This window comes from Lepidothrix coronata, unplaced genomic scaffold (assembly GCF_001604755.1).
Source record: "Lepidothrix coronata isolate B3197 unplaced genomic scaffold, Lepidothrix_coronata-1.0 Scaffold28, whole genome shotgun sequence".
In the NCBI taxonomy this organism is placed as follows: domain Eukaryota; kingdom Metazoa; phylum Chordata; class Aves; order Passeriformes; family Pipridae; genus Lepidothrix; species Lepidothrix coronata.
In genome coordinates this window covers 6,629,517-6,656,272 of record NW_016690208.1, presented here as the reverse complement: position 1 = coordinate 6,656,272, position 26,756 = coordinate 6,629,517, and the positions used below count along the sequence as shown (strand labels likewise).

Here is a 26,756-nt window from a genome sequence, read left to right as displayed (position 1 = left end):
CCTGTGCCCGTGTGTTGTGTTGTGCTCCACACCTCAGCCTGTGCCCGTGTGTTGTGTTGTGCTCCACACCTCAGCCTGTGCCCGTGTGTTGTGTTGTGCTCCACACCTCAGGCTGTGCCCGTCACCACTCCCTGGGTCTCTGCTGGGGCCGTGGGTGTGCTCAGCATCCTGCTCTGCTCCCACCTGTCTGCTCAGAGCCATGTGCCAGCGGGTCTGGAATATTGTGCCTCATTCTGAGGGTTTCTGCCATGTGCTTACTGAAGGCTTTTAAGGTATTTGATCATCCAAACTTAAAAAAATTTGTCATCTTTTCTTTTAGATGACCCTTCTTTGTCTACTCAGCCTCTCTAAAGCTGTTTTGCTTATGAGTTAATATGACTGACTGTTTTATTTCCACTTATTTTGGTAAAGAAATAATTGGTCTAAATTTTTTAATTTTTTTCAAGTCAAAAAATTAGAAAATTATGCTTTTCAGTGGTCATCTTAGAAAAATACGGTCCCTTGTGTTGCTGTAAACATCCATGCTCTGATCCATTAGAACTTTTGTATGTGTTGTAAATGCTGAGTTAATATATTTCTATTTTTCTCCTTCATATATTTCCTGTATGTTGATTAAATACATATGTAAGTTATGTTCAGAAAGTGATTGCTGGATTACAGAGTCACCTAAACCAAAAAACATTTCACTGAGTTTAAAAGTGAGAAGACATTTTGCATTTGGGAAAGGAGAAGCATTTGTTTCCATTTTGTGCAGTGTTTAGTGTTGTTTGCTGGGAGGTGAGTCAATGACTTGAATTAATTATAATTACTGAAGAGACGTATACTGATTGAGCAAATAAAGTAGTAAGCTCATTCGTGCCAAGGCCATCTAATTAAATGCTAACTTTGGATAAGCTAGATGTGCATGAAAGATTAATTTTAAGAGGTTTTTATGACTCCCACTAAATAATGATTCAGTAAAATCTTTGCATTATATCATTAGAACATCTAATCTTAAAGTGATATAACATTTAGTCACAGAACTCTATTGTGCAGGAAGAGGCAGTAAATTATTAGTGTTGAAAATCAATCACTTTTCTCTCAGAAATGTTTATGGACTTTGTTTTAATATTGTGCCGTGGTGTGTGGTGAAGCAGAGCAAAGTGAGAAGGACACAGCACACACAGTTGTGCTCCCTGCTCTGCAGGTACTTCAGAACTATGTTTAGGAGTAAGTTATCCTGGGAATGGACAGTGGTCACACGATATACATCAGATGTACATCATCTGGTGTGGGAGGGAGGGATACATTCCCTCCTGGACTTTGATTAAAAGTTGATTTTAAATCTTAGAAGGAAATTTTGAGTTGAAAGAATTGATAGAGTTTAAATATTTATTTTTGTTTAAATTTAACATACTGTAGGAGAGCATCAAGGAACCTTAAAAGAATCCATCAATAAAAATACTTGAAAAATTTTCTATGATTTATAGTACATTTTCAGTATATCCAGTTACTCCTCACTTCCTTAAAGGACTGGTGGGATATAACATTTCTAACAATAAAAGCTTAATGGAATCAGATTTGTGATTTCCTAGAAAATTAACGAGATATTTTGTCAATTTTATTCCAGACTTCATTTGTCAGAATATACAGTGTCCAGTGACAAGCTAAAAGAATTTTTTGACAAATTAACTGTGCCACAGGTGACAGATCAGGAAAATGTTAATTTAACAGCCCCTTTATGCTTCCCAGATTTATTGGAGGCTATTAAGGAAACTCCAAATGGTAAGGCCCCTGGCCCTGAATAGATTTTCCATTGAATTTTATACTGGATCTATTAATAAAGTTTGATCCTGCCTCTTTGAATATCAGTAATTGTCCTTTATCTTCTGGATCTCCTCAGCATTTCCACTTGGAATATAGTTTTTAGTTGGAAGCAGAAAGTGATTATGGTTGTAGCAGTGCCTGTGGTCCGGGGCTGAGTGATTCCTCCTGGAGAGGAGACTCCAGCCCTGTGTAAAACCCACGGGTTATCTCTGGTGAAATCCAGCATGGCTCAGAGTCCTGGCCACGGAGACTAATCACTGTTCATACCAGTGTTTCCCACCCAATGTGACAATGGACTGCTAGAAAGTCTAATTGGCTTCACATCTCAGGTTTCAGCCTCTCTAATACCTTATGGCAATCTGCTTTACAGAACTTTAATTAATAAAAATATTTCACTCACTTTTTTAAAGCCCTTGAGTATAGCAGTGGTGCCTTGAGCCATCTCCCAGGCCTGCTCTGTTGGGATTGCTCCCCTTGCTCAAAGGGTGGTTGGAATCCTCAGAGGTCTATGAGTTTAAGTCACCTGTCATTTTGGTGTTCCTGTTGAGTGTTTGTGAGTAAAAGAAAAGGATAGCTCTAATGGAGGAGGTAGAGGAGACTGGGGAGAGAGATGGGGAAGAACAAGGAAAAGTTTAGTTAAAAACAGGAAACACAAAGTACCACATGGTGTGGGGCAAAGGAGAGAGGCAGCCCAGGGAGAGTTACTGTGGGGTTTGTGATAGCTGGAGACCAAGGTCCTGAACAGGGTTATTTTATAAATACATGGTTTGGATTATTAGTTCATCGAACAGCTGTCTGTGCAGTGGCTGATGGATAACCTTTGGTTGTTAGATCCAGTTCCTGCCTCGTTTGTCTGCTCCCTGGCTTGACGCTGGGTGTGTCAGTTGTAGCCTTGGCATCAACTCTCACATCTGGTTGTCCATTTTTCTTGGATTTTCCATTGTCAGGACCCAGCATTACTTACGATTCTGCCCTCCTTGGATTTATGTATGTAGCTGACTTGGCATGCCAAGGAGTCCCATTAGTTTCCTGGGTAGCTGTTCTTTACTCCTTCCCGTGCCAATCCATTGAGCCCCAGCTCTCCTGTTCTGGTGTCTCTGCTCAGCACCACAGTGTCACCAACAGCCTCGTGTGCGTCCCTGGGTGGTGCCTGCACCTGGGCAAAGACAGGCAGTTCATCACCTGGTACCAGTTTAGTTACTCTTCAAAAAGGTCCTGGAAGTAGAAAAGCAAGAGAGATTGCAAGGAAGAAAGATACCCTTATGTTTTTTGGCAACTGTAGCTCTGCTGTGTTCATGATTTCAGAAGACCATGGGTGGTGTCCCAGAGGGTCCCGGGCACACGAGCTCTCCCAAAGGCTTGTTAAGGTTTATCCAAACAGAGTGAAGGAATGTCCCATATTCTATTACAAACCTAACCCCTCCTTTGAATGAGCAAAACCAATTTCCTCTTACCCTAAAACGTGGGAAAAGGAGGTATCTGCACTATAAAAATACTTTCTTAAAAAACAAATTCATTATATTGGAATGGATTTTAATAATACTTTTAGCTATGCCAGTATGAATAACTTGAATCTTTAAATTCCTATTACTTCTCTAATTTATAATCACACTGAAGGATCAAATGGTTTTTAACAATATATTGAAATTAGCACATGGCATTTAACTCCCTGTTTTATGCTCTCATTATAGATTTATAGCACTGAATCCTTTTATTCTGTTACTTAGAATTCCAAGTGATTAATTCAAGAAACACTTTCTCCTCTCAAGGCCCTTGTGTGTATGGAGAGAGATGGAGACAGAGAGTTACTTTGGGTGCTTTGGAAGAAGGGATCAGAATGTGCAATCTTTTGTCTGTTTAAAAGATTTCTGGGTTAAAGCTGCAGTCCTACCTGCAGTGGATTAAACATTTTTTTCTTGTAAGAAAAACTTTATAGATCTCTCTGTTGCTGTGTATTTTATGGTTTATTTAACTGTCAATCTCCACAGTGCCAAATAGATTTTTTTAATGTAGTAAGTTCCAATAAACCCCAGTATTAATTAATTCTTCTTGGTTGTCTTCAAACAGTTCAGGCTCAGTTGTATGTGAGATTTTGTTCTTCTCTTGGCAAGCCACGGTCAAGCCTTGATAGCTGGGTAGTTCTGCTCCCTCCAGAGGGCTGAGAGCTTCTCAAGTAGTGGGGGAAAACTGCAGAAAAGAGCAGAAATGTAGAAACAAGGGTAGTGCAGTTTGGAAGTCTTAGGTTGGCTTGATGGGACTTCCTCCCCATCCTGCAAGTATTTGGGGTTTTCTGGATCCTGCAGGAACATGGGATCCTGCAGTGAAGTTCAGGCTCTTTATGAAAATCTGTGAAATCATGGCCAAATATTTCATGTCCTTTTTACAGATAAACAGCAGGGAAAGAATTGGAATTTAAATGTTCAAGCTTCTTCCATTTTCAAGCCATAGTAGCGTATTTTAGTTTTCCTGCTGAGGAGAGTTCCCTCTGCCCAGATTTTGTATTAACTCTGTCACACTTTTCTAATAAAATACACTTTCTCGACAGGGCCATGTTGGTACAACGGCAACCAAAAAAATTGATGTCTACCTCCCACTGCACACAAGCCAAGACAAGCTGCAGCCCATGACAGTGGTGACCATCGCCAACGCCAAAGTGCACGACCTGATCGGGCTCATCTGCTGGCAATATACAAGTGAGGGACGGGAACCCAAACTGAAGTAATGCTCTTTCTTTACTACCTCTTTACCTCTGAATTTCTCCTCTGCAGCCTTTTTGCATAATGAAATGGATTTCCATGTCAGTGTTTTGATAGCTAAATCTTAGAGAGAGCACCTTCACGTTTGTCGGTGTTTCCCTTTGAGCAGCACACGGGCACCTCCAGCCATGGCTCTTTGATTTGACTGCTGGGGGCTGGTTAATGATCAGCGGGAAACCTTGGATCTGTAAATGAATCATAGCTTCAAAACTATGGAAAAATAATGCAAACCTTATGTCTTTTGTTATCACAGAGGCATTTGTTATTTCATGTCCCATCTATTTTTGGGTAGTGTTCTTAATGGCTGAGATCACCAGATGTCAAATACAGTCCAGAACTCCTCTGTAAGTCCCTTTGCTGTGCTGGAGTACTGTTGGTGTTTAGTGAGAGCTGTTCCTTTATCTTGGCAGGTGACATGAGATGCATAAACAGGTTCTTCAGAGCCCCTCACCTGAGCAGCTTTTGTTTTAAAACAGTTCTGTAAAATACTGCTGGTTTTGCTGGGTCATAGAATATATTTGGTGATTTCTGTTCCATAGATACAAGGCACACAGGAAAGAGCCCCTCTTGAAAACAATTTCATGAATATTGTTGCTTTGGATATAAGTTTTCCCTTAGATCTTCTCAACAGACAGATGAGATGTTTCTGAGGTTAAACACTGATTTGATCTGTTATTTTTTTTACACTGGAAAAGAAATATAAAAGTATTCGCAGACGGTGCCATTTAATTTGCTGTTATTAATTTCTGTTCATTATATCTTAAGTTCAAAAGAGTGTCCTTTAGGTATGATTAGGTTATTTTCTAATGAGTAAGACAACATTAATGTCAGTCTTTGGACACACACATATTTTTCAGGAGCACAGCACACCTCAGACAGAACATGAGGAGAGTGTTCCATGGACCATCACTGCCCACAGCTAAAGGCAGCAGTGGGAGGAAATGAATTTCACTGTCTGCCTTGAAGGATAAGATGTTATGATGTGTCAAAGAGTGATCATGAGCAAGGAGGCTGTCCAATGTAATCAAATTCAGGGCAGATAGAATAAAATAAATAATGGAGGCATGAGTTCTCCAGAGCACATGTTAGACACAGCAGCAGTGGAGAATCTGGGGACAAATGCTCAGATTAGGGGCAGAGCCTTGAGATTCCAAGTAGTTTGTTTTCTTGTAGGTTCTTAATTATTTCTCATGTCTCCATCATCTTTTTTTAGCATTGCTGACTGCCACTCCTGGAGCAAGGATTGATTTAACTATAACCTAATTCTCATATTCCAAGTAAGGAAAGAGCTCGTGTAGGGTGCCCATTCTACACTGGCCATTTGTTCCTGATTCAGTCAGGTGAGAGTGTAAAAAGACAAAATGGGGATCATTGTGACACTGCACTGAAATACATACAGAGAATGCCTGAGAAATGGTATATGAGGCATGTGGAGTGACAACTGTACCTATTAGTGACACTGTGTGAGAGTAGAGAGGAGATTGTAGACTTTGTAATTAAAAAAACAACCCCTCTGTCTTTAAGAAAATAATAAATTACTGCTTAATTCTTTTTCCTAAAAGGTAGGTATAAAAGTATGAAGTGAGTGAGCACTAGTTGACAGCTTTGAGAGCATTCTGTATTCAATTAGGCTGCCTTTTTTATTATAATTGTATTATATTTGTCTGTATTCAGTCTCGATACAAGGAACCACTGACAGTGTTAGCAACCCTGTCCCTGGCCTCTTACACATGAACTTGGGTTGGAACCCAGTGGGCCTTTCTCTTGCCAGCCCTTAAAAGATATGCTGGAATGATTCTGCCTGCAAAAAATAAACCAAATCTCCTTCTAGGAAGAAATCAATAGTGAGATGCACAATTCAAATACAGTTGCTATTTTTAGATGCTGTTGCATCTCTCAGTTGTTGTGCTCAGCTTGTTCCTGACTTTGATCTCAGCCTGATGGAGGTTCAAGGTGCAGAAGTTTTACCCATTGGACTTCTGTTTTTCGACCATTTGTGACAATATCTGTGTTAATGTTCAGGAGCCCAGCCCATCACTGAAGACATTTGTAACCCCTTTATTTTATGGGATTTAACTGACAATGTCTCCCATGGCAGGGGATGGAAGGAGATGAGCTTTAAGTTCCCTTCCAGCTCAAACTGTGCTCTGATTCTATGATTCATAGAAATCTAACTAGAGTAAGAGAAAGATCCAAAAATCATGCCAGGCATTTCCCATTACAGAGCAGAATCTGATGTATATGAGTTATTGTGGCCTTTTATTTGGCTTGTTCCTACAAGCCTGGCCACGGTGCAGACACACGGCCCCAGGCTGTGGCTCCAAGCCCAGTGCTTCCCAATTCTCTCCCAGCACTGCCTTTTACCCATTCCTCCAAAAGTTTCTTTCTTTTTTCTAGCACTCTAGAAGTTAAAAATTAATTCTGCATCAGTGTTCCAGGACTTCATAACAGTCCAGAAGCTCAGGAAAGTTTCTTCACTAGTATCTCAGAATTTTCAAAATTCAGAGTAATGAATGTTGCTGAAATACCTTTTTGTTAGCAAATTTGCAGCTTACATTAACAGCAATGCATCATTATTCCCTGTTTTCCATAATAAATGTCTTAGTCATGACAAGGTGCCTATAGATCACCTGGACTAAGCACTCTCAATAAAGCACAGTTGCAACCAAAGGTTTGTGAATTAATTGAGAAAACTGCAAATCAGGTAGTCAGTGAAATAATTCATTGTCACATCCAATCAATAAACTTTGTAAATCAACTCATTTAATTCAAAAAATGATCTATATAGATCAAGCGACCAATTAAACAATTAGCATACACTTTACAATTAATTAATTTAAGCATCAATCATGCAATTAAAACTCTGAATTTAAACTGCAGAGTTTAGAGATGCACTGCCACGTGCACCTCCAGCTCTTCTGCGTGGCTGGGGAAAGGCCTGAGTGCTGGCAAGTTTACAGTTAGAAAGAATACTTATTTTTGGGTCAATAATTTAAATTGAAGTGACAGTTGAAATAGATTTCAATGTTAGGAAATTATGATTAATACCTGTTTGATAGCTATAGATAGTTGTTTCCCTGTGGGCTTTTCATCTGTGTAAAGAAAGAGGCTCAGCTCTTTATTTCCCACACTGTATCTGTTACAACTTTCTGTGTTAGTTAGTCCTGCTTGTTGGTCTTTATTAATTCTTAACTGCCTTTAGTGACTGGACTTCTTAGACACTTAGAAAAGGTAACTTTTCTGCTAATCATTGCTGCTGGGTTGGACAGATACTTTACTTTTCCAGTAGTTCATGACCCTGTTTACCTGCCTGAGAGCACTCTCTGCCTTTCCAGCCTACAGACCCTAAACTTTCACAGTTGTTTGATCTGTGAAAAATCACAGACTGTTTGTTCACCTTTAGTTCTGAAATGTAGTCAACATATAAATAAATAAATAAATAAATTTTAACAAATGGAGAAATACGACTCCCAGCTTTATGAAGTCATGAAACTTTTATGGACTTTAGTGTATTTTAATCACTGTCAGCTCTTGCTTGTAGTGCAGTTAATGATGAAGGCTGACTACTTTTGCTATAACTCACATGGCAGCAAGATACGTTGGGACTTTTGGGCCATGTTCTGTGGGTGTCATCAGTGTCTGTTCAGGGTGTTCCTCCCGTGCAGGTGCCTCTGCCCCAGTGTTTGGTGGTCGGTGGCTGCCCTGGGCCGGGGGTCTCACTGACCTGCTCTGTGTGTTTGCAGTGACAACGTCAATGCCTATTGCCTGCACATCGCCGAGGACGACGGGGAGGTCGACACGGATTTCCCCCCCTTGGATTCCAACGAGCCCATCCACAAGTTTGGGTTCAGCACCCTGGCGCTGGTGGAGAAGTACTCGTCGCCCGGGCTGGCGGCCAAGCAGTCGCTCTTCGTGCGCATGTGAGTGCGGGACGGGCTGGGACCGCTCTGCCCCGGGACACCTCCAGCCTGGGGGCTGCTCTGCCTTCCCTCACCTGGGGTTACCAAAATTCGGGGGCTGCCTGTATGGGGGTGCTCTGCAGGCGATGCCCAGCTCCACAGGTGATGCCCCTCTCCGCGGGTGATGCCCCACTCTGGGCTCTGTCACCAGGCAGGTGGAAAATCAAACGTGGCTGGCACAGCTCAGGGGAGACCATCACAGGGGGTCTGAAACAGCAGAGAAGAAAATCAGCCCCTCTGCATGTGATCAGTGGAGAACATTGAGCTGTTGCACTCTCACTAGAAAATATTTGGAATTTGCACAATATCTGAGTTCATAATCTTCATTTTGCTCCAGCCATGCTGCTTATTTATGAAAAATCTGTTCTGAATAATAAATGAAATAATGTGTATAGAATCATAGAGCATTTAGGCTGGAAAAGATGTAACAGCTTCAGAGAGTTTAAATTACAAAGTCATTCATGTTGGATATCCAGAGCCCTTTTCAACAGACATTAAGAACTGATCTTGCAAGGGACTTTTAATTATTTTGGAAAAGTGTATTGAATTTTAGCAGGAAAAAAAAGGTGTATTCATGGTATTTGGTTTTCCACACAGGAGATTTCAAATTCTTCTTTCAAAGCCCAATAGACAAAGTAGTGAATTTGTATTTTCAGACTGGTTAGTGGACTAAAAAAGCAAGTGATTTTGGAACAAATAGTTGCTGAGTGGCTTAATAACAATGCAGTAGTTGAGGAGAGAAATGAGCAGTAACCAAGCATGCCAGTTGGAATAGGACTGGAGATTCCTCTTCAAAGTCCAAAAGAATTTTGTTGAGGAAGACCCCATCCACCCCTGAGACTTGAGCTGTCTGGCTTGTAGCTCAAGAAGAATTTGCTCTGTTCTTATCAGTGAAGTAGGGATACATACTGTGCTTGATCACTTTTATTTTTCTTTATTTGTGACTGAAAAATCTTCTAAGCCATCAGAAGGCCTTAATTACTGTAACAAAATACCAGGAGCATAAACTACTTCTTACTTGGGAAAAATATTTCATATTTGGAGCTCTCAAAATGAAAATGCTAATAGAGTTTTCCTGGTTATTGGACAACACCTAGATTTCTTAATACTACAGCTGCTTCCAGTTGTGAATAATCAGACATTTAAAAAAAATCTGCCCTATTTAATTAGTTTTTATATTTTTTATTATATACTGTGTTTCTTAGAGATGGTCCAAAGCATCCAACTGAAAGCCATTGTCAGCAATCCCGTGTGTATTCCCAAAGGCCACGTTCACTTTGTTCCACTGCATTGGGACATTGGGAAATACAATATTGTGGCCCCAGTGTTTACAGTAAGTTACTGAAGGTGGAGGCAGTGGTGAGGAGGGGGTGCAGGGAGGAAGCACAGCAGCCTCCCCAGGAGCACTGAGGCCCGTTTTGGTCTGGGGGTCGCAGTCACCCCCTGAATTGGGACTGGAATTCAATGCAGGGAGCACATGTGGGTTCAGAGTTTGGAGGCTGGCTCGGGGGAGATGGAACCAACATTCTTGTGTGAGCCCAGAGCCCTGATGGGATCCTGGCCTGGCCAGCAGTGCTCTGGCTGGAGCTTGGAGCAGGATTAAAGTCCAGCTGCAGATCCTATGAAAGAAATGCAAAATCTTTTAGTTTACTATCCTTTATGCTGATGTGAGGAGCTTTCATATAGCCTGGGAGGTGCTGCTGAGGAGAAATAGGGCAACTGCATCATAAGCAGTGCTCTTCCAAAAGGGTCAGTTTGGTTGTTCCTGTTAATTTGAATTTACTTTTGCTTCCTGTGTAAATAGGTTGAAATTAGGATTTTTAATGTGTCACCTAGAATGGAGAATTACTTGATCTTCTCTTGATCAAAAGGTTCTTATCTCTGGGAGTTTAAATGTGCATACTGTCTTATTTTGGTAGGGATTTTTTGCAATTTCTATGTCTTCTTGCTCCCCTGTCACCCTACTGGTGCACGTAATTGTGATTTTGTATTTCGCATCTCTTTTTTTCCTTCTCATGCTGAAGTATTTCAGCTGCTGCCATGTCAGCCTTGTGACCTGTGATGTTTATTAATATTGAGTCACTGCTGAAGGATGCTGATGCCTGTGAGAAGCTCCGTGCTGGAGCCGTGTTTCGTCTCCGCTCTCCCTGTCCCGTGTTGGACGGACGTTCAGAGGTTGTGCGGTTGCCGAGCTGACAGCGGTGGAACCCCGCCAGGGACCCCGTTTCAGCAGGACATGTTTGAGCAGAAACAGTTTGCAGAACTTTATACACTTCAATTCCTGCCAAGGCAAACTCTGAGCCACTTGAGTTAGTTATAAATACCCAGAGGCAGTGGCTGGAAGTAGCCCACAGTGCAGTTTATATTCAGAGCTGGATGTGAATGTCTTTGTGGCTGTACAGAGTAGTAAATAATTGAGTTTGATTAGGGAGAGGGACCTCATTATCCCCCCACCTGTGCCCAGCTGGTAGGGGAGGGTCGAAATGAAGCCATTAGCTGTCGCTCTTACTGGCATCTCAAAGAGCTCAAATACATCTGTGTCTTATTTTCTTTTCTGGCACAATCAGTCGAGCAAGCTAAGCAGGCATGACCGAATTTGGCAAGTTCCAAGGACTCTGGCAAAGTTACACAAGGAGAAGACGGAGGGCAGTCATTCTGGCTTCTCCCTGCCCATTAGTCTAGCGAGTTGTGTTTTTGGAAGGTGGCTGTTGTGGAAAGCAGAGCTGTGTGCAATGTCAGACGCGCTGCTCGCACACAGCCTGCTCTGATGGCGAGGGCCTTTGTCGGGAGGAGGCAAACAAAGCACCACATCCATGGAAATATGGACTTCTTGAGATGGTGAGATCATACCTGAAAGGCTTAAAATAAATCTGTACCATCATTAGGGCTTTCTCCCTTGGAAATTTTATTATTGCGACTTGACACACTCAGTCTAGTGGTGTTTCGAGGAGCTGTGGCTCAGCTGCCAGTTGGCACACAGAGCAAATTTGGCATGCAGATCCTCTGCTCTGTAGCACTTTTTTTCTGTTTCGATATTATGCTTAAATTGCTTTGACTATTATATACAAATTTTCAAAGCAGCACCCCTGCCATACCCAATAGTTTAAGATTTGAAACCTTTTTAAAATGTGCATTTACAAATTCAGCTCAAAGCTCTGAAATGTGTTTTTCCTTGGACTACAGAAGCTCTCCCCAAAAGGCCTCTTCCCAGTTTGTTACAGGGAGGTGGGTAATCACCAAAGTACAGTTTAGAATATTCATGGCATGCAAATTTAAGATAGTTAGTGTAGGTGCCAAAATTAAGAAGGTGGCTCCCAGCAGAGTGGAGAGGGAGGGGTGGGACCCCAAGAAAGGGGTCAAATGGCTTGTCAGAGGTCTAAGGACAGTTACAGAGGTGTCAAAATGCAGCCAGTTAAACTCAGTAGCACACAGAGCTATCCAAGACCAACCTGAGATGCACAAAAGCAGATCATTTAGGCTCAGAAGAAAAATTATGGCTGGCATAGTTCTGATTCCTATCACTGTGCACTTTATCTTAAAAATTACCCAGCTTAAGTTAAGTCTATTGCGTCAGCTGGGATTTTTAGTCTTAACTCTGACTTTGTGCTGATCAAGTGGAAATCGTTATTAGTCACTCCTGGGCACTTCCAGCCATGCCAGCTGGTTTTGCAGTGAGCTTTAAGTGCTATAAATTTCACTTCTGGAAAATAAATTCCACTTCTGCATTAAAAAAAAAAATCTAACCAACCAACAGTTTTAAAAATCGCTCCAGATCGGAAAGGAGCTTTTGGAAAAGTTCGTTTCTCGTTCAGAACAGAAGCCTTTTGTCCTTCCAGTGTTGGTTGTTTTATTCTGTGGTACGAATGGAGCCCGTGGAGGGACCCTGCCTGTTCCCATGGCACCTCAGCTCCGTGCCCCCAGCGGAGCCCAGCGTCAGCTCCTGCCTCTGCTGCTGTTTCCTTCTCCCTCTCCTGAACCTTGCCACCCTGGCTCCGGCGCCGAGGCTGTAAAAGAAGATGGAAAGCCAAGTTACCGCAGAATGATCACTATCATTAACATTCACGGGTGGTTCACTTATCATTCCTGACTGCACAGACATGGCAGCCGTTATGAAACGTCCACAGGTGTAGCACGATGATACATATTACATTGTGCCACAATGGATTTATGTATTCTGTAACAAAAGAAAAGTGTAATGAAAAAATACAGAAGGTAATCCTTTATTCCTCCACTGCACAATTTATCAGTAATGCCTGTGGATGATAAGTGCCAGGGATTTCCTTTGCTTGATTTAACCTTGTCACCCAGGTATGTTTTTGCAAAATGACAGAAAATACAAGCTAAGGAATTTCTTTGGCTTCCAATTTGCCAGCAGCACTTTTAATTGATTGACCAGCATCTGCTTGTCTGTCCTGTTTTCAGTGTGTTCACTTAAAATAAAGGTATCACACCTTAGCAGAGTGAGGTAAAACAGGTTGTTTGTAATTGCAATTAAGGATATGCTGGGACTGGGCTGAGTGAGGACAGTCCATGCCCATGGTCAGTGCAGTGCACCGGGGTGTGGAAAGGTGAGATTGGTGTGTGTTTCTCCAGCAGAGCTTCCTGTGCTCTGGTCACACAGTGGAGGGTGTGGTGGATCAGTGGTGTTCCAGACAACCTGGTGCAGAGCGTGGCTCTGGGACACCCTGATGGTGTGTCCAGCGACAGGACAAGGAACAGTGGCCAGAAACTAAACCACAAGAATTCCATCTCAACATGAGGAAGAACTTCTTTCCATGGAGGGTGGCAGAGCACTGGAACAGCTGCCCAGGGAGGGTGTGGAGTCTCCCTCTCTGGAGACATTCAAAACCCACCTGTGTCATCTGCTTCAGGGGGTTGGACTGGATAATGTCCAGAGGTCCCTTCCAAACCCAACTGTTCTATGGTTCTGTGGGGCTGCTTCTCTGAGCACAGGAAGTGTGCTCTGACACGCTGGCCTGGCCCCAGGATGACGGCAGGAGCTCTTTGGTCTGGGCTTTAATCCACCCTCGGCTCAGATGTGTGGGTTTGCCGAGTGCTGAAATGTTGAATTGATGTTCCTTGGTGCATTGTGAGAGGGAAACCAGCGCTGAGCGAGCCAGGGCAGGGGAAGGGAGAGTCGAGTGGCTAAACTGGGACAGGTTTGGGACCCTCTGGCTCTGCTCCAGAGCAAATAGCCAAGAGTTCACCAAAGCGGGTGCGCTCTGAGCTTCACTGCTCCTGCCAAGGGTTCGCTTACGGATCCCACACTAAATATAGTAAAACACAGAGCGTTTCTTATTTTGCTTTGATCAGTAAAATAAACTTTTAAAGATTGTTCTGGGATGAGATCCAGCTTCTGAGGCAAAGAATGGCCCTGGCTCAGGCAGGGGTTAGTAATGGAGTGTCAGGGAAATCAGTCTGACAGTTCTCAGGCCAGCTGCTCAATGGAAAGAATCAGCCGAGCTGGGATGGCCCGGAACACGAGCAGATCACAGCAGCCTGTGCTCTTTAGCAGCTGAAGTGTCAGGAATTGAAAGGGAATCTTCCATTTCCAGGATGTTCCCAATCCATGAGTGGCCCTGAGCTGGGGCTCTCTGCTGTTGGACGCTCTGTGCCTGGGAGGAACCCGGGCTGCTCCGGGGTGGGGGCTGCAGTTCCTACTCTGTTTGGGGCAAAAAATGTTGAAAAGCGTTGTGTACTAAGGAGAAAATTGTGACTGTTGTTTTGGCCATAGCAGGTTTTGGAGGACTTCCTTTGCCTTTTTTGTTTCTTTTTCCCCTGCAGTATTTTAATTTATTTCCCTGTGTTTTGGTTGGAGTTCTCTGGAAACTTGCTGTCAGTGTTGCAGAGCACTGTATGAATTACCTGGAGGCACCAGCTGTTGGGACGGCCCAGTCCAGTGTGCAGGGCTTTTCTTGTAGAACTTCACTGACAAGCATTGTGTTGCTTAAAGTGCAGAGGTAGTTTAGTTTCCTTTTTGTAATTATAATTGTAGAAGAGGTTTTTCACTTTTGAAAATCCACTGAACCTCACTCAGCAGGTCAACTGGGACTGGAGCTGTGAGGCCTTTGGGGAGCGAGGGATCAGCCATGGCACTGCTGGGCGAAGGATGGGTGTTGTGTGGTGCTCGTGCACATCGTGGGGCTCCATGGCACTTCAGGGGAGAGTTGCTCCTCAGTGAAGGGCTTGGGAAGGTCTCTGCTCACTGCACAGTGTTGGTTGGAGGCCCTGTGCCCTGGGGCTGTTCCAGGACAGCAGTGTCACTCCCTCCTCCTGTGGAGCAACGGGCTCAGTTCTGCTCCTGCTGCACTGAACACACGGCAGGAACAGAGGGAAAGTAGGTGCATGAAAAGGTTGGGAATATTTGGTTTGAAGACGAGTAAGATAGAGTTATAAATAATAAATGGTCTGGAGAACATAAATTTGGGGCTTTTAGGCAGTTTCATTTTGCCAGGAACAAAGGGAATTGAAAATGAAATTCAGATGAGACCAATGCACAACTAAGGAGAGGGAAACGACATCATACACCAGGGATGGGGGACATCTCTGTGGGGCTCAGAGCTGGGCTGGGCTGATGGCCCCCAGAGCATGAGTGGCTGCAGGACAGTGAGCTGTGGCCAGCACGTGCCCAGGCAGGGGGTTCCTGGCCCCAGTGTCAGGCCCCCTGAGCGGCTCCGAGCGCTCCTCGGCGTGTGCTGAGGGCTCAGAGTTATCATCTGTCCATCCCAGTGTGGGCTGGGGGTGCTACATATGATGTGACCTGACCTCCAACCTCTGGTCCCAGAATTTGTGTCTCAAAGTGACATGTAGTAATGTGGGCTTGTTTTTCAGGATATACTTGTGTTGCTCAGATTGCTTTTGACTGCCAGTTGCTTTTAAAAATATTCCAGCTGTGATGTTCATATAGAGCTCTGCTCCCTGATTAAAATTCCTGGTTGCCAGATACAAAGCTCCTCCTCCTGCCCAAATAGCTTTGCAAACCATTTTTTTCCATGCAGAGCAGTCTCTCCAGTGGGAGCCTTCAGCTCTCGGATTTCCCTGGAACTGTCTGCAGTGACATCTACTGACACGAGCCGAGACTGACTGCGAGGGCTAAGGGGCAAAATTCACTGACATGCTCATCCAGTGTCTCTTCTATTACGTTGTCATTTTCTCTGCTTCCCCAGTGGTGCCCTCTCAGTGTTTGGCAGCAGTACCCCCACAGCCATCCCTGTGCTCTTTGCAGTCCTCTCCCACAGGCAATGGCCAGGACAAGGACCCACTGCCATGGACCTTTATGGGAGATTTTGTGCCATTGTATTCACAAAAATGTGTCCAAAGAAAGCCCCTTACTTAGGTTTAAAATAATGCATTGAAATAATACCTTGATAGTGCTGCAAAGCTGCTGTCACCTCACTGAGGGCTGTTCTGCCACTTCTCCCTAATGGTTTGTTATGTGTGGGACACGGATAAAAATGCCACTGCAAACTGCTGCTGTGTTATGTGCTGTAAAACACTCCACAGACACATACTGAGGGGCTGAGGAGCCCCCCAGGTACATTGGCTCATCTTTCTCTCTGATGCTGAACACAAAGTAATTAAAAATAACAATAAATTAGGAAAATCCACGCACCCCTCGAATCGCAATCTATTTTCTCTGGTTTTGTCTTTGCCTTGCTAAGGGAGTTTGCTCAGTTTCTGCTTTTAACTTCCCTTTCCAGCCCATCTTCGTTAACCGTGTGCTAACGAGTGCTTTGCTTGAAGCTAACGAGGACTGCGGGAGCTGCCGGTGATGATTGTTTTGTAAAACTGCGTGTGCATCTGTCTTGCAGAAATGCTGCTCATGGATTCTCACTTATTCAGGTGGACAGTATGAAGGTCACCATGAAGGATATCTTACAAAAGGCCTTAAAGAGAAGGAAGGGATCACAGAGAGGCTCAGGTGGGTTGTTTATCGTATTTTCTAGAGGGCAAGCTGTTTTCTCCACGAGCATATTTTATATCTCTTTTTAATTGTTGTGAATGCTGCACAGGTTTGGGGGGGGGTTATGTCCCAGCCCCACTCACAGCAGTTCTGTGCACAGGTTTGTGTTCTCAATGCTGGCACAAAGCTGACAGTGCAGGAGCTGCATAATGTTTGCTGCAGAGCAGTATATCCATTCCTGCAAATATTTATTTATAATAACAAAGCCATTTGCATTCAAGTCCAGCTCATGGTAATTTGGGATGATGGGTAGAAGTACAGTGAGTCCAGCCCATGGTAGAGTTTGTATATATACTTTTAATTTATGTAAGAAAATGATGCTTAGTATGATTTTAAATAATTTCAAGGATTTGTCGTTACTTGTAGAGAAAAAGAAAAATTTACTTTCTGCAATGTTGTCCGAGTAGTGCTGTTACAGTTAAGGCATATCAGGATTTAAAAAAAGAAAATGTACAGTGCTTGCAATTCTGTTTTAGAGCAATTCTTTTCTGGGGGGAGATGTGCATTCACATATATGTTAGTGTATATATTTCAAAAGTATGAGGCTGAGAGATCCTTCCAGCAACAAGAAATAATTACTGAGAGAAATTGCACCAAGTCTTGTCACGCAACAAAGGAACTTTAATATAAACCCATCTATATAGTGGGGAAAGATAAGGATCTTGTCTTTGTAAATGAATGAAACCTCCTTATACACCCTCAGTTTTAACTATGGGAAAAGAAAATAAACCCTGTTCTCTTTAGAAAAAGTAGTTCAGTGCAGTTTTTAAACGCGTGTATAATCTGTCATGGATTTAATTAGCTATCTTCAGATGAGAGCTGAAGTTTTAATAAAAGTTAGAAGAGATAACACAGTGAAGGACACGGATGAGCTGTCTCAAGGCCATATTCCAAGGGAACGATAAGAGCTGTAAAAAATGGCAGAGAAGAGCAATTGAATGGAGCAATGAAAATCTGATTCTCGTAAAAAAAAAAGGGGGGGGGGTTTGAGAGGAGCAGTGCTGGTGGGGGTGGAGAGGAGCCCCGCCAGTCTGCAGCAATTTGGAGGGTGGCCAGGAGCCATCGCTCACCCTCGGCTGCGGCGCCGCCGTCCAGATGTGCCAACGGCACGTCCCGGCCCTTGCCAGCTGACTGCGCCGTGTGATAACCAGCTCTCTGGATGCCCATCACTGGCCGCAGAGATAGAATTAAATGATGATGATCTTCCCACAAGTTGGGAGAGGAAACAATGCATATAAATCTTGATTTCATCTCAGCGTGAGAAGTCTTTATCCATCATCACTCATAATGAACAAGTCGTTAGCGGCGATGAATGGTGGTGGGGTTTTTTCGAACACCTCTTTTGTTCACTTTTTGGGTGACTTTTATTTATTTCCTGGGGTCAGATTTCCCTTCCCTGAAGGGAGGTCGCTAAAGGATTCACTTAGCTCAGTCTTTAAACTGCTTCCTCCCTTCGTGTAACAGATGTTTTACTCTTTATCCATTTGAAATTTGTTTCTGCTTTAATTTTGTTACTTTTGCTCAGTGGTTTAGCGAAGGAATGGACCTGGCATTTGTTCCTTCAGCTAATACAGTCACTTCTGCTGCCTTGGCCCTCCTGCTCAGAACCCTTTGCAGGAACAGAGTATGTAGGCATGTGTGTGTCAGCTGCAGGGGTTAATTATATAAGAAATCATTTAAATTTACTTTTTATAAATTATCCATGTGACATCTCACCTCTTTGAAATATGACCAGCACCCCTGCTGAGGTTATAACCACAGTGGAAGTCACAACTACAAACCACTTGGTTACTTACAGGCATATTTCCATGGGAACGTGTGATTGGATTTTTGGAATAGTTGGTGTTTGCAGGTTTTGGTTACACTTGTGTCCAGATACAGCCAGAATTCCGACTTGCAGCTGGAAGGTCCATGCACTGGGGTCACTGAGAGCAGAATGCTCACTCTGGGAAGGCTCTTGCTAGAATTCCCAAATTACTGAGTTTCATAAATTTAACTGCTGGTGAGCACTCATGATGTGTTATTGGAACTGCCCTGTGATACTGGCATGTGGCTGAAGGGCCTCCTCAGATCAGGTATTTGTGTGTTAAATTGGTAAATCAGAAATTTTTATTAGAATTGTTTTCCCTTGTCCAAAACTTCCCTTATTCTCCATTACTTCCCTTACTCACAAGTGTGATTTATCAGGCCTGGGGGGCAGGGGGGCTTAGGAGGATCTTGCTGTCATCTTAAAAGCAGCAGCACTTGCAGCTGAGTGCACAGAGGGGTCCTGCCCACACAGCCCTCTGGATCCAGGCAGGACCCATCTGCCCTGAGCTGGGAATGCTGCTGGGCTGAGGGCAGGGAGAACCCAGGATGCCACCACCGTGCACACAGAGAGACTGGAGCAGGAGTAGGAGCAGTCATTGTTCCTCATCTACCACCAGATTCTTTGTAATTGGAGAGGATGTGCCTCTCACTTTCACTGGGAGATGCAGGGATAAATGGAATTGCAGATCAGACCATTAGCACAGCACGGGCCTGTGCCAGGGTGGTTCAGGTCATTATTAAGCAGTGGATTAGGATGTCAAAGTTCTGAATAAAAGATAAGACATAATTTAGGGGAAGCATTTCTCCTCACTCAGCAATGCTTCCTTTAAAGCTGATTGTTCTGATTTTTAAAAAGTCGTTACCAAAAATAGACTGAACGTGTTTATTTAAAGTTTTTGGAATAGTTAAATAAAGCTGAAATGCCCATGAGCTTTTCTGCCTGTTTTCAATGGGCCTCCAGACCAGCCCTCCCAGGACAAATTAATGTATTATTGTTACAGCTTGTGCTGTTTTCAGGCACTGGTAGAAGCAGTTGCTTTCTGACCTGTTTTCACCACTGACTTACAGGACATTTTTCAAACTGGTCCTAAGTTGAGAGGAAAGTGCAAACCTAGGTCGGCTATTTTGGGTGAGGAAGAATTTGGGGAATTCCTGTTGTACAGTTAGGAAGGGTTTGTTCAGCATGACCAGGGCTAAAACACTAGATTAGTTTCACCTAAATACTTTATTCAGCCAGTAAAGATTATTTGTTGCAGGAAGATACAGGTTAGTAGGAGACAGAAGTTGGATACAACCTTTGCTTCATAGAAAGGCACCTGAAAAAATGGAAGCAATATTCTGACTGTACCTAGCTCTGTTTAGATAGAATTATTGCAAACTGTTCAAACTATTCCACGTTCCTTGCAATTTTCCTTTCTTAGTGTCTCAAGGCTTTTGACATATGAACTCTGACCATTTTTAAATAATAATTTTTGAGTCAGTCAAGGGGAAACGTGGGTGGTGAAATAACCTGGATGTTTTGTAGCTGAGAGAGCCATGGCCCCGAGTCCTTTCCCAGAGGATGTGGTGGTCCTGAAGCAGGGCTGTGGGAGCCTGGTGACCCATCCCACCACAGGCAGCCGTGGGAGGTTAATGGGAATGCTGGATCATCTCCTGCCGTGTTCCCAAATAACCAACTGGGAGAAGTACATGGAAATGGCTGCAAGTTAGGGAAAATCCTCTAACAACCAGTTAGTGCTGCATACTGGAGAAGATAAATCTGCAGAGGAAATCGTTGAGGCAGATGTTTAATTAGTTGGAGCCAGGCTGGATAAATCAGGATAGGAGCTGTCTATGCAGATATGCCGGTGTGCCTTGCCTTCCTCTGGGCTGGTGTCACTGGCTTTAAAAACAAACTGTTCTTTTTGCTGAGGAAAGAGGCAGCAGAAAGAGTCATATAACCTCTCGCTTACTGTAATGGATTCCCCTGTGTACACTCATAAAATAGAAAATGTAATTGATGTTTTCTTATGGTAATGAAAACTAACGAAGTCGAATACTTTATCATCAATTTGTTTAACCTATTGCCTGCTCAGCAGTGTGTATTGCACAGGCATATTTTATGGCATGGCTGGAAATAAAACACTCCTGGTTGTGGGATGAGCTCCTAGAGGAGACTGGTCTAATCTGGGATGGACCACCATGAAGGGGGCTCAGGAATCACTTGTGTGAGAGGGTTTTCTGAAAATAGCCTGAATGGGAGAGAAGGTGCCTGAGGACAGGGCAGTGCCCCAGCCACAGTGGGCAGGGCTGTGGGAGGAGAACTGGAAGCTCCATCAGTGCTGCAGGGACCTGGCTGGGCTTGGCATGGGCCTGGCAGTGCTGAGGTGCTGGGATATCAGCCCCTGGAGAACCCGGTGTCCGCAGGTAGTTCAAGGATTGTTGTGTATAATCCTGCTGTGCCTGCATCTCCTGGAGACAGCTGCTCTGAGCACTCCAGCAGCCAGTAATGTAAATATAAAATCTCTCCTCAGTGTGGCAGATCTGCAGAAGGAGAGTCACTTGCTGGAGATGGGGAGTGTAAGAACTTCCCGCTCTCCCGGAATTCATCAGTGAAAATGTCGGATACGGTGCTGTCTGGATTTTGGGCAGCTGTAAGAACCAAGTCCTGAAAAGCTGTTCTAGAAGTGAGATCTGGGTGTTTTAGTACTTGATATAATTCTGCTCCCCAGAGATTAGTTACAGTCTTAATATTAACTCCTGGAGCAAGTAGCTGTTAGGCATGCTTAAAAATCCCAGCCTCGGGCTTGGCAGAGGAAGTTTTGTGGGTTGTACAGATCATGTTGCAGAACTGTGAAACACCATTATCCCTAGAACTTGATTTGCTTTATTGGGAAATGATTTTCCTGGGCAATGAATCTGGTGGTCTTACTTTCACCAACACTCAGGTGTATTAACACCCCCATTAACACATAAGGGATTTGGTTTGTGGTAGATGTGCATTTTAAATCCTGCTTTTTGGGAGGGCTGAGTTGGCCCAGGGAAGGCTCAGTTGGCCCAGGGAAGGCACAGTGTTTCCCAGGTGGAACACAAAGCCCTGTGCTCCCATCCCACGGCTCAGCTGAGGCTGGGGCTGACAGCAGCCCATGGGGTGCAGCAGGCAAGGAGATCTTATCAGGCTTTTTATGTCTGCACTGAAGCCTGCATTCAGTATTCCCTATAAAATATGTTTGCATGGATTACGATTTTAAGAACATAAGAGAGATGATGACTTCATCCTTGATACTTCATGTGTCTTGATGCCATGGTGATTCTCAAATTAAATATGTGCAGGAACTATGTGTACACTTGGAAGTTATCTCCCTGCCTGTGAGCTGTCTCATTCCCGCTGCTCTTCAACAAACACATTCCCTGGGATGCCAGTTGCCTTCTCCTCCAGAGCTCAACTGAATGGACTATAAATACTAATGTAAAGAAAATAAGAATGCAGAGAGAATGTGTGCAGAGGCTCTGTTTTCAAACAAATTAAGCATCTATGTCATTATATAAAAACCAAATGTTCTTAGAAGGAGATGAGAGACAAAACTGAACATAAAATGCTGAAATGTTGGAATAATCCTGCCTGTTCCTGGTCCGTGTCAGCCTCTCTTCATCTGAAATTTCTTGTGAACAGAGAAGTCTCAACTGATTAATCATGTCTGATTTTAGGTAGAAATTCTTTGCAGGGTGAACATGCTACTGATTATTATTTAATAGCTGCCTCCAACTGCAAACATCCCCGGACCAGAAAGGCTCAGTCCTTTTAAGAACAAAATGCTCTACAAGTTTAATTGTTATAAACAAAACCTTCTGCCAACATTGCACAGACGTGACCTGTATTTTCCGTAGGTTAGAGGGAGAGTTATTAGCTCAGTGTTCTGTGAGTTTGGAGAAAGACTAATACTTTTTCTATAAATGAAAACAGCTGCTTTGCAATAACATTCAAGTTCCTAACAGCTGTCAACCATTGCTTTTTGCATTCTTTAAAATGTGTAAAGTGACCAAAAATAGTCTAAAATAATCTTCCTGGTCTGTTTAAGTGTATTATCCCACTGCCACAGGAAGCTGGATAATAAGGAAAGAGAAAGTTTCAAGAAACAGGAATAGGACATAAAAATAAGTCTCCGTATCATATTTTAGTCTCTAGACCAGAATCAGAGGAATTACAGCTGCCAAGGCCAGGGAAAGGAGCCTGTTCCATCCCCAGGTTCCTGGGAGCACAGGCTGTTACAGACCCAGGGTTTGGGGGGGTTGATTATTCCTGTGGTTCAGATTTGTTCACCCAGAGTTTGTTATCCCTCAGAACTTGGACTCTCAGATGAGGAGTTCTGCTTAGGGCTCATCTTTGTTGGGGGAGCAGTCGGGGAGGAGAGACCTGAGCTGTGTCTGAAAATTCACCTTCTGACGTGTCAGGGTCAGCACCACTTCTAATGTCGAATTTCATGGCTTAAACTGTTCCAAAACAGTTTCTGGAGGAGCCATGGGTCTCGCTGGGGTTTTCCTTCTTCATCCCATCTTGTTGGAAGGGGAATGGGACAAAAAGAAGTGTCTGGAAAGGGAGATGTGTGTGTATTTTGATTGCACATATATGTATTTATTCATAAATTTAAAAAAGGAGAATTAAGAAGATAAAAGAAACTATGTAAAAACACAGCCCTGTGATTAAAGCATTTTTAAGAGATAAACTACAGTTAGGATAAACTGTCATTAAATTTTGATACTGTCATGGAGTGATGGTAACTGAGGAGTTTAAATTTAAAAGTAAATATGTTCGAGTAGGCGATGCATATGTTGGCTCTGACTCTTTCTGGGATGGAAGCCCCAGCATCTGTGACAGTGAAAAGCCAATTAATTTGTATTTCCTTGTGTTCACATGCATGCTTTTCTGCTTAATGGTAGTTGTGAGTTTCTCTGGCTCCAAGTGCTTTGTTTTGGATCATTACAGCATCCCTGTGGAGCCTGGTGCCCCAGTTATGAATGGCTTTACCTGGAAATACTTCAACAATCCTGGATTTCCTTGCACTAAGCTGTTTATATCAGCAGGATTTACATTAAAGAGAACACCAGTATTTGTAGATCCTTGCTCAGGTCCCTGTCCAGGTGTGAGTGGAAGGCGCAGCCCTGTTGCTCCAGCCTCCTCCCCACTCCGCGGTGCCGTGGGGGTCAGGAGCTGCCTGGTTCCTCCAGGTCGGGCCCCCCATGTCCACACTCAGCACCCTGTGCCCAGGAGTCCCAGAGCTGGGCTTGGCTCTGTGCTCACTGCTGGCCGTTCCTCTGGGAAGGGAAGGGTTGCTCACGGCTCGTTTTTGTGGGATAATTCCCGCAGCAGGATGGATGTGCAGGGTGAGCCCCTCGGAGTGGAGAGAGCTGGGAATGGTTTCCTTCTGCCTCCAAACTCCAGCTCTGCTCTGCAGTGGGGATGATTTATTCCACAAACCCTTTCTCCCCGGGCTGCTGACGCTGAGCAGACCCGGGCGTGCCGGGGTCAGGGGTGTTGGTGTGCACGGGAATAAAGTTGGAACAGTTGTTCAGAATAGCAACGGCTCGTTAGCCCCATGCTTTGGGCTGGTGGGGGGCTGGACATCAGCCTGGATGGGTGAGGGGAATTTTTCATGCCTGGCCTCTGAAACAAAAATGAAATATTGAACAAAGTCTATTTTGGAGCTGTTGGTATTGAAATCGTACAGTTATTGGTTCTTCTGGATTGGTAGTAATGCTGTAATTTATGTGATATTTTAAATTGTGCAGCTCAGTGTTTGGGTGACTGAGACTTTTGTGTTTGTTTCATCCACGTGATGAACAGAGCCTGTGCTGGTACCTGGCATCTTTATGGGCACTGCTTGGTTTTTGTGAACCCTCGAGTGCCTCGTCTGGGTGGCTGTGCTGCCCTGAGCTGCAGATCTATCCTTGGTACCTTTGTGGCCAGGGAAGAGCACCTTTGTCACTTGATAACCCAGGCAGTGAGGAGGGGCCTCATGCTGATGTGTCCTGAATGCCCATCCGAGGCTGGGCCCCAGGATGGCCCCGTTGGGGCCCATTGCAGGTGCCCATGGCTGGGGCGTGGGAGCATTCACTGCCCTCTGCCTCCCCTCCCAGAGCTGGGAGTTAAAACAAGATCTCTGTGTTGTGTTTCTGCTATAGGTGCTTTACCACATGATGATTTTGTCTCCTCTCAGCTTTATTTAGAGCTACATATAGCTAATGCAAAAACGTGGCAATTAAATAAAATTCTTCTGTTGGTGCTATGCACAGCCTGGTTTGCTGCTGGCCATGCTGCACGTTTGCTGTTCCACAGAAAAGCAATCCAGAAATGAAGTGTTTGTTTCTTTTTAAGGGGCTTTTGACTAAATTCTTTAATTTCACTGGCTGTCAAGGTAGTGTTAAGTAAAATAGGTTTGAACTGCTGTAGTTTTTGTGTACTGGACTAGATGTCAGAAACCTTTGCCATCACTGGAAATTCTGTCACTCTGGATTTACTATCTGTTTCCCACAGCTGAATTCCTGAGCAGTGTGATTTAACACCTTGGCTCTCCATCAGCCGGGCCTGGCATTTATTTGAATGCATTACACCACTGGTTTCCATAAACTATTTTACAATTGTTTCATATAAATGACTGTTTATTTCTACAAAAACCATCTGTATTTCTATGGAGAGCAGCAGATAACTGTGTGTAAAATTCAGTAATGTCACAACAGTGCAAGTTAAGGAAAACCAGATTGGACTGAAAAAACCCTCTTGTGCTTGTGCGTGATGTTAAAAGTTTGTTTTCACTATTTAAATATCTTTATTTATTAACCAGTATTTGCATTGGTAATGATAAAATCTTTATTCCACTTCAGAGGTGTTGAGGGGCTTTGGGGGTTTTTAGCAGATAAACAGATTTAAGATGTCCTCACAGCAGCAGGATTGGAGATGTAAACATTCTGCTCTGCAGCCAGTTCCTCTCTCACTGTTTACATATTTTCTGTTGTTTTATTGTCATTGCCAAGCACACAATGGAATCCTGCCCCTTCTGTCATGTTCTAAGAAAAATCCCACAGAAGGAGGCCTGAGCCCTCTCCCTGTTCCCACTTTGTCTGCTCTCCACAGTGGGTTGATCCTGCTCCTCCCTCAGCCCTTTTGGTTTATGGTCCTGGGCCAGGGGCCGTGTCCAGCACTGACTGGGAGCTGGGGTTCCCCCAAGCCTCCCTGGGAGGACGAGGCATTGCCTCGGTTTCCCTCCTCCCAGCCAGCACCCAAGGAGCCTCCACACTGAGCTATTTTAGTTCCTCCATCTGCTGCCCATGTGCTGGCAGAGGGAACGCTGGAATCCAGCAGTCTTACACTTAGCACGACTGATACTTTCTGACAGACTATTTGAAATGATAGAAATACATAAATCTCCTCTTTTTTATGACCTTGTAATAGCTGCAACATATTTCCAGCAAATATTTTCTATAGCAATAATAAAAAAAGCGATAACAAAAAAATAAATATAAATATAGTTTAAACTCGTGCAGAATCGCGCTTTCAAAGCCCAGGGATGGAGCAGCGAGGCAATAAATCACAAATCCTTGTGAAAGGAGGGACGTGGAAAAGGAAAGTCCCACAGACATCAACGTTAAGTGTTTAGCAACAGTTTTCTTTTGACTGCTCTCCTGTCTGTGTTCTGCCCGTGGACAGAGCCAAGCCACAGCTCACTTCTCCTTTCCTTGTTCCCTCCTGCCCGGCATCAGCCGCTGTGGCTGTTCAACCACGACTGTCCACACTTCGGATTTTTCCTCTGTTATTTCCTTTGCCCAGAGAAGCTGTGGCTGCCCCTGGATCCCTGGAAGTGTCCAAGGCCAGGTTGGTTGGGGCTTGGAGCCACCTGGGCTAGTGGAAGGTGTCCCTGCCCATGGCAGCTTTAAGGACCTTCACAAGGTGGACTGTTCTGGGATTTGGTGGTTGCAGCAAACCCTGTGAGCAGCAGCAGTGCCTGGGCCATGGCAGATGTCAGGTATGAGGTGCTGCACCACCAGTACAGTGTGTACACCACCAGTACAGTGTGTACACCACCCGTACAGTGTGTACACCCTCAGTACAGTGTATACACCATCAGTCCAGTGTGTACACCACCAGTACAGTGTGTACACCCTCAGTACAGTGTATACACCATCAGTCCAGTGTGTACACCACCAGTACAGTGTGTACACCCTCAGTACAGTGTATACACCATCAGTCCAGTGTGTACACCCTCAGTCCAGTGTATAACACGTTGCTCACACCTGCTGCTCTCAGGTCTGGGTGCTGACAGGGGTTTGTTGAAGGCATCCAAGGAGAGAGTGGTTTGTCCGGGCTTCCTCACCAGGCAAACTGTGAAACTGCAACACAAACCCGTAGCAAAGAGTTGAATTAGTGGATGACATGTGGACAAATGCAATATCCAGGGGCCAGACATGGGCATGGCTTTGGCAGAGCAGGTC

At 44.1% G+C, this 26,756-nt stretch overlaps 1 protein-coding gene across 5 annotated transcripts in view; it reads left to right on the top strand.

The window, feature by feature from the left end:
• MAPKAP1 (mitogen-activated protein kinase associated protein 1) overlaps window positions 1–26,756 on the top strand; it is an 88,711-nt gene that overhangs the window by 33,077 nt on the left and 28,878 nt on the right. For all 5 annotated transcript variants that reach the window (XM_017810337.1, XM_017810336.1, XM_017810338.1 and 2 more), the window contains 3 exons: window positions 4,352–4,524; window positions 8,306–8,482; window positions 16,333–16,442. In XM_017810337.1, coding sequence (XP_017665826.1) covers window positions 4,352–4,524; window positions 8,306–8,482; window positions 16,333–16,442 — 460 coding nt within the window. The remainder of the gene's footprint in view (window positions 1–4,351; window positions 4,525–8,305; window positions 8,483–16,332; window positions 16,443–26,756) is intronic.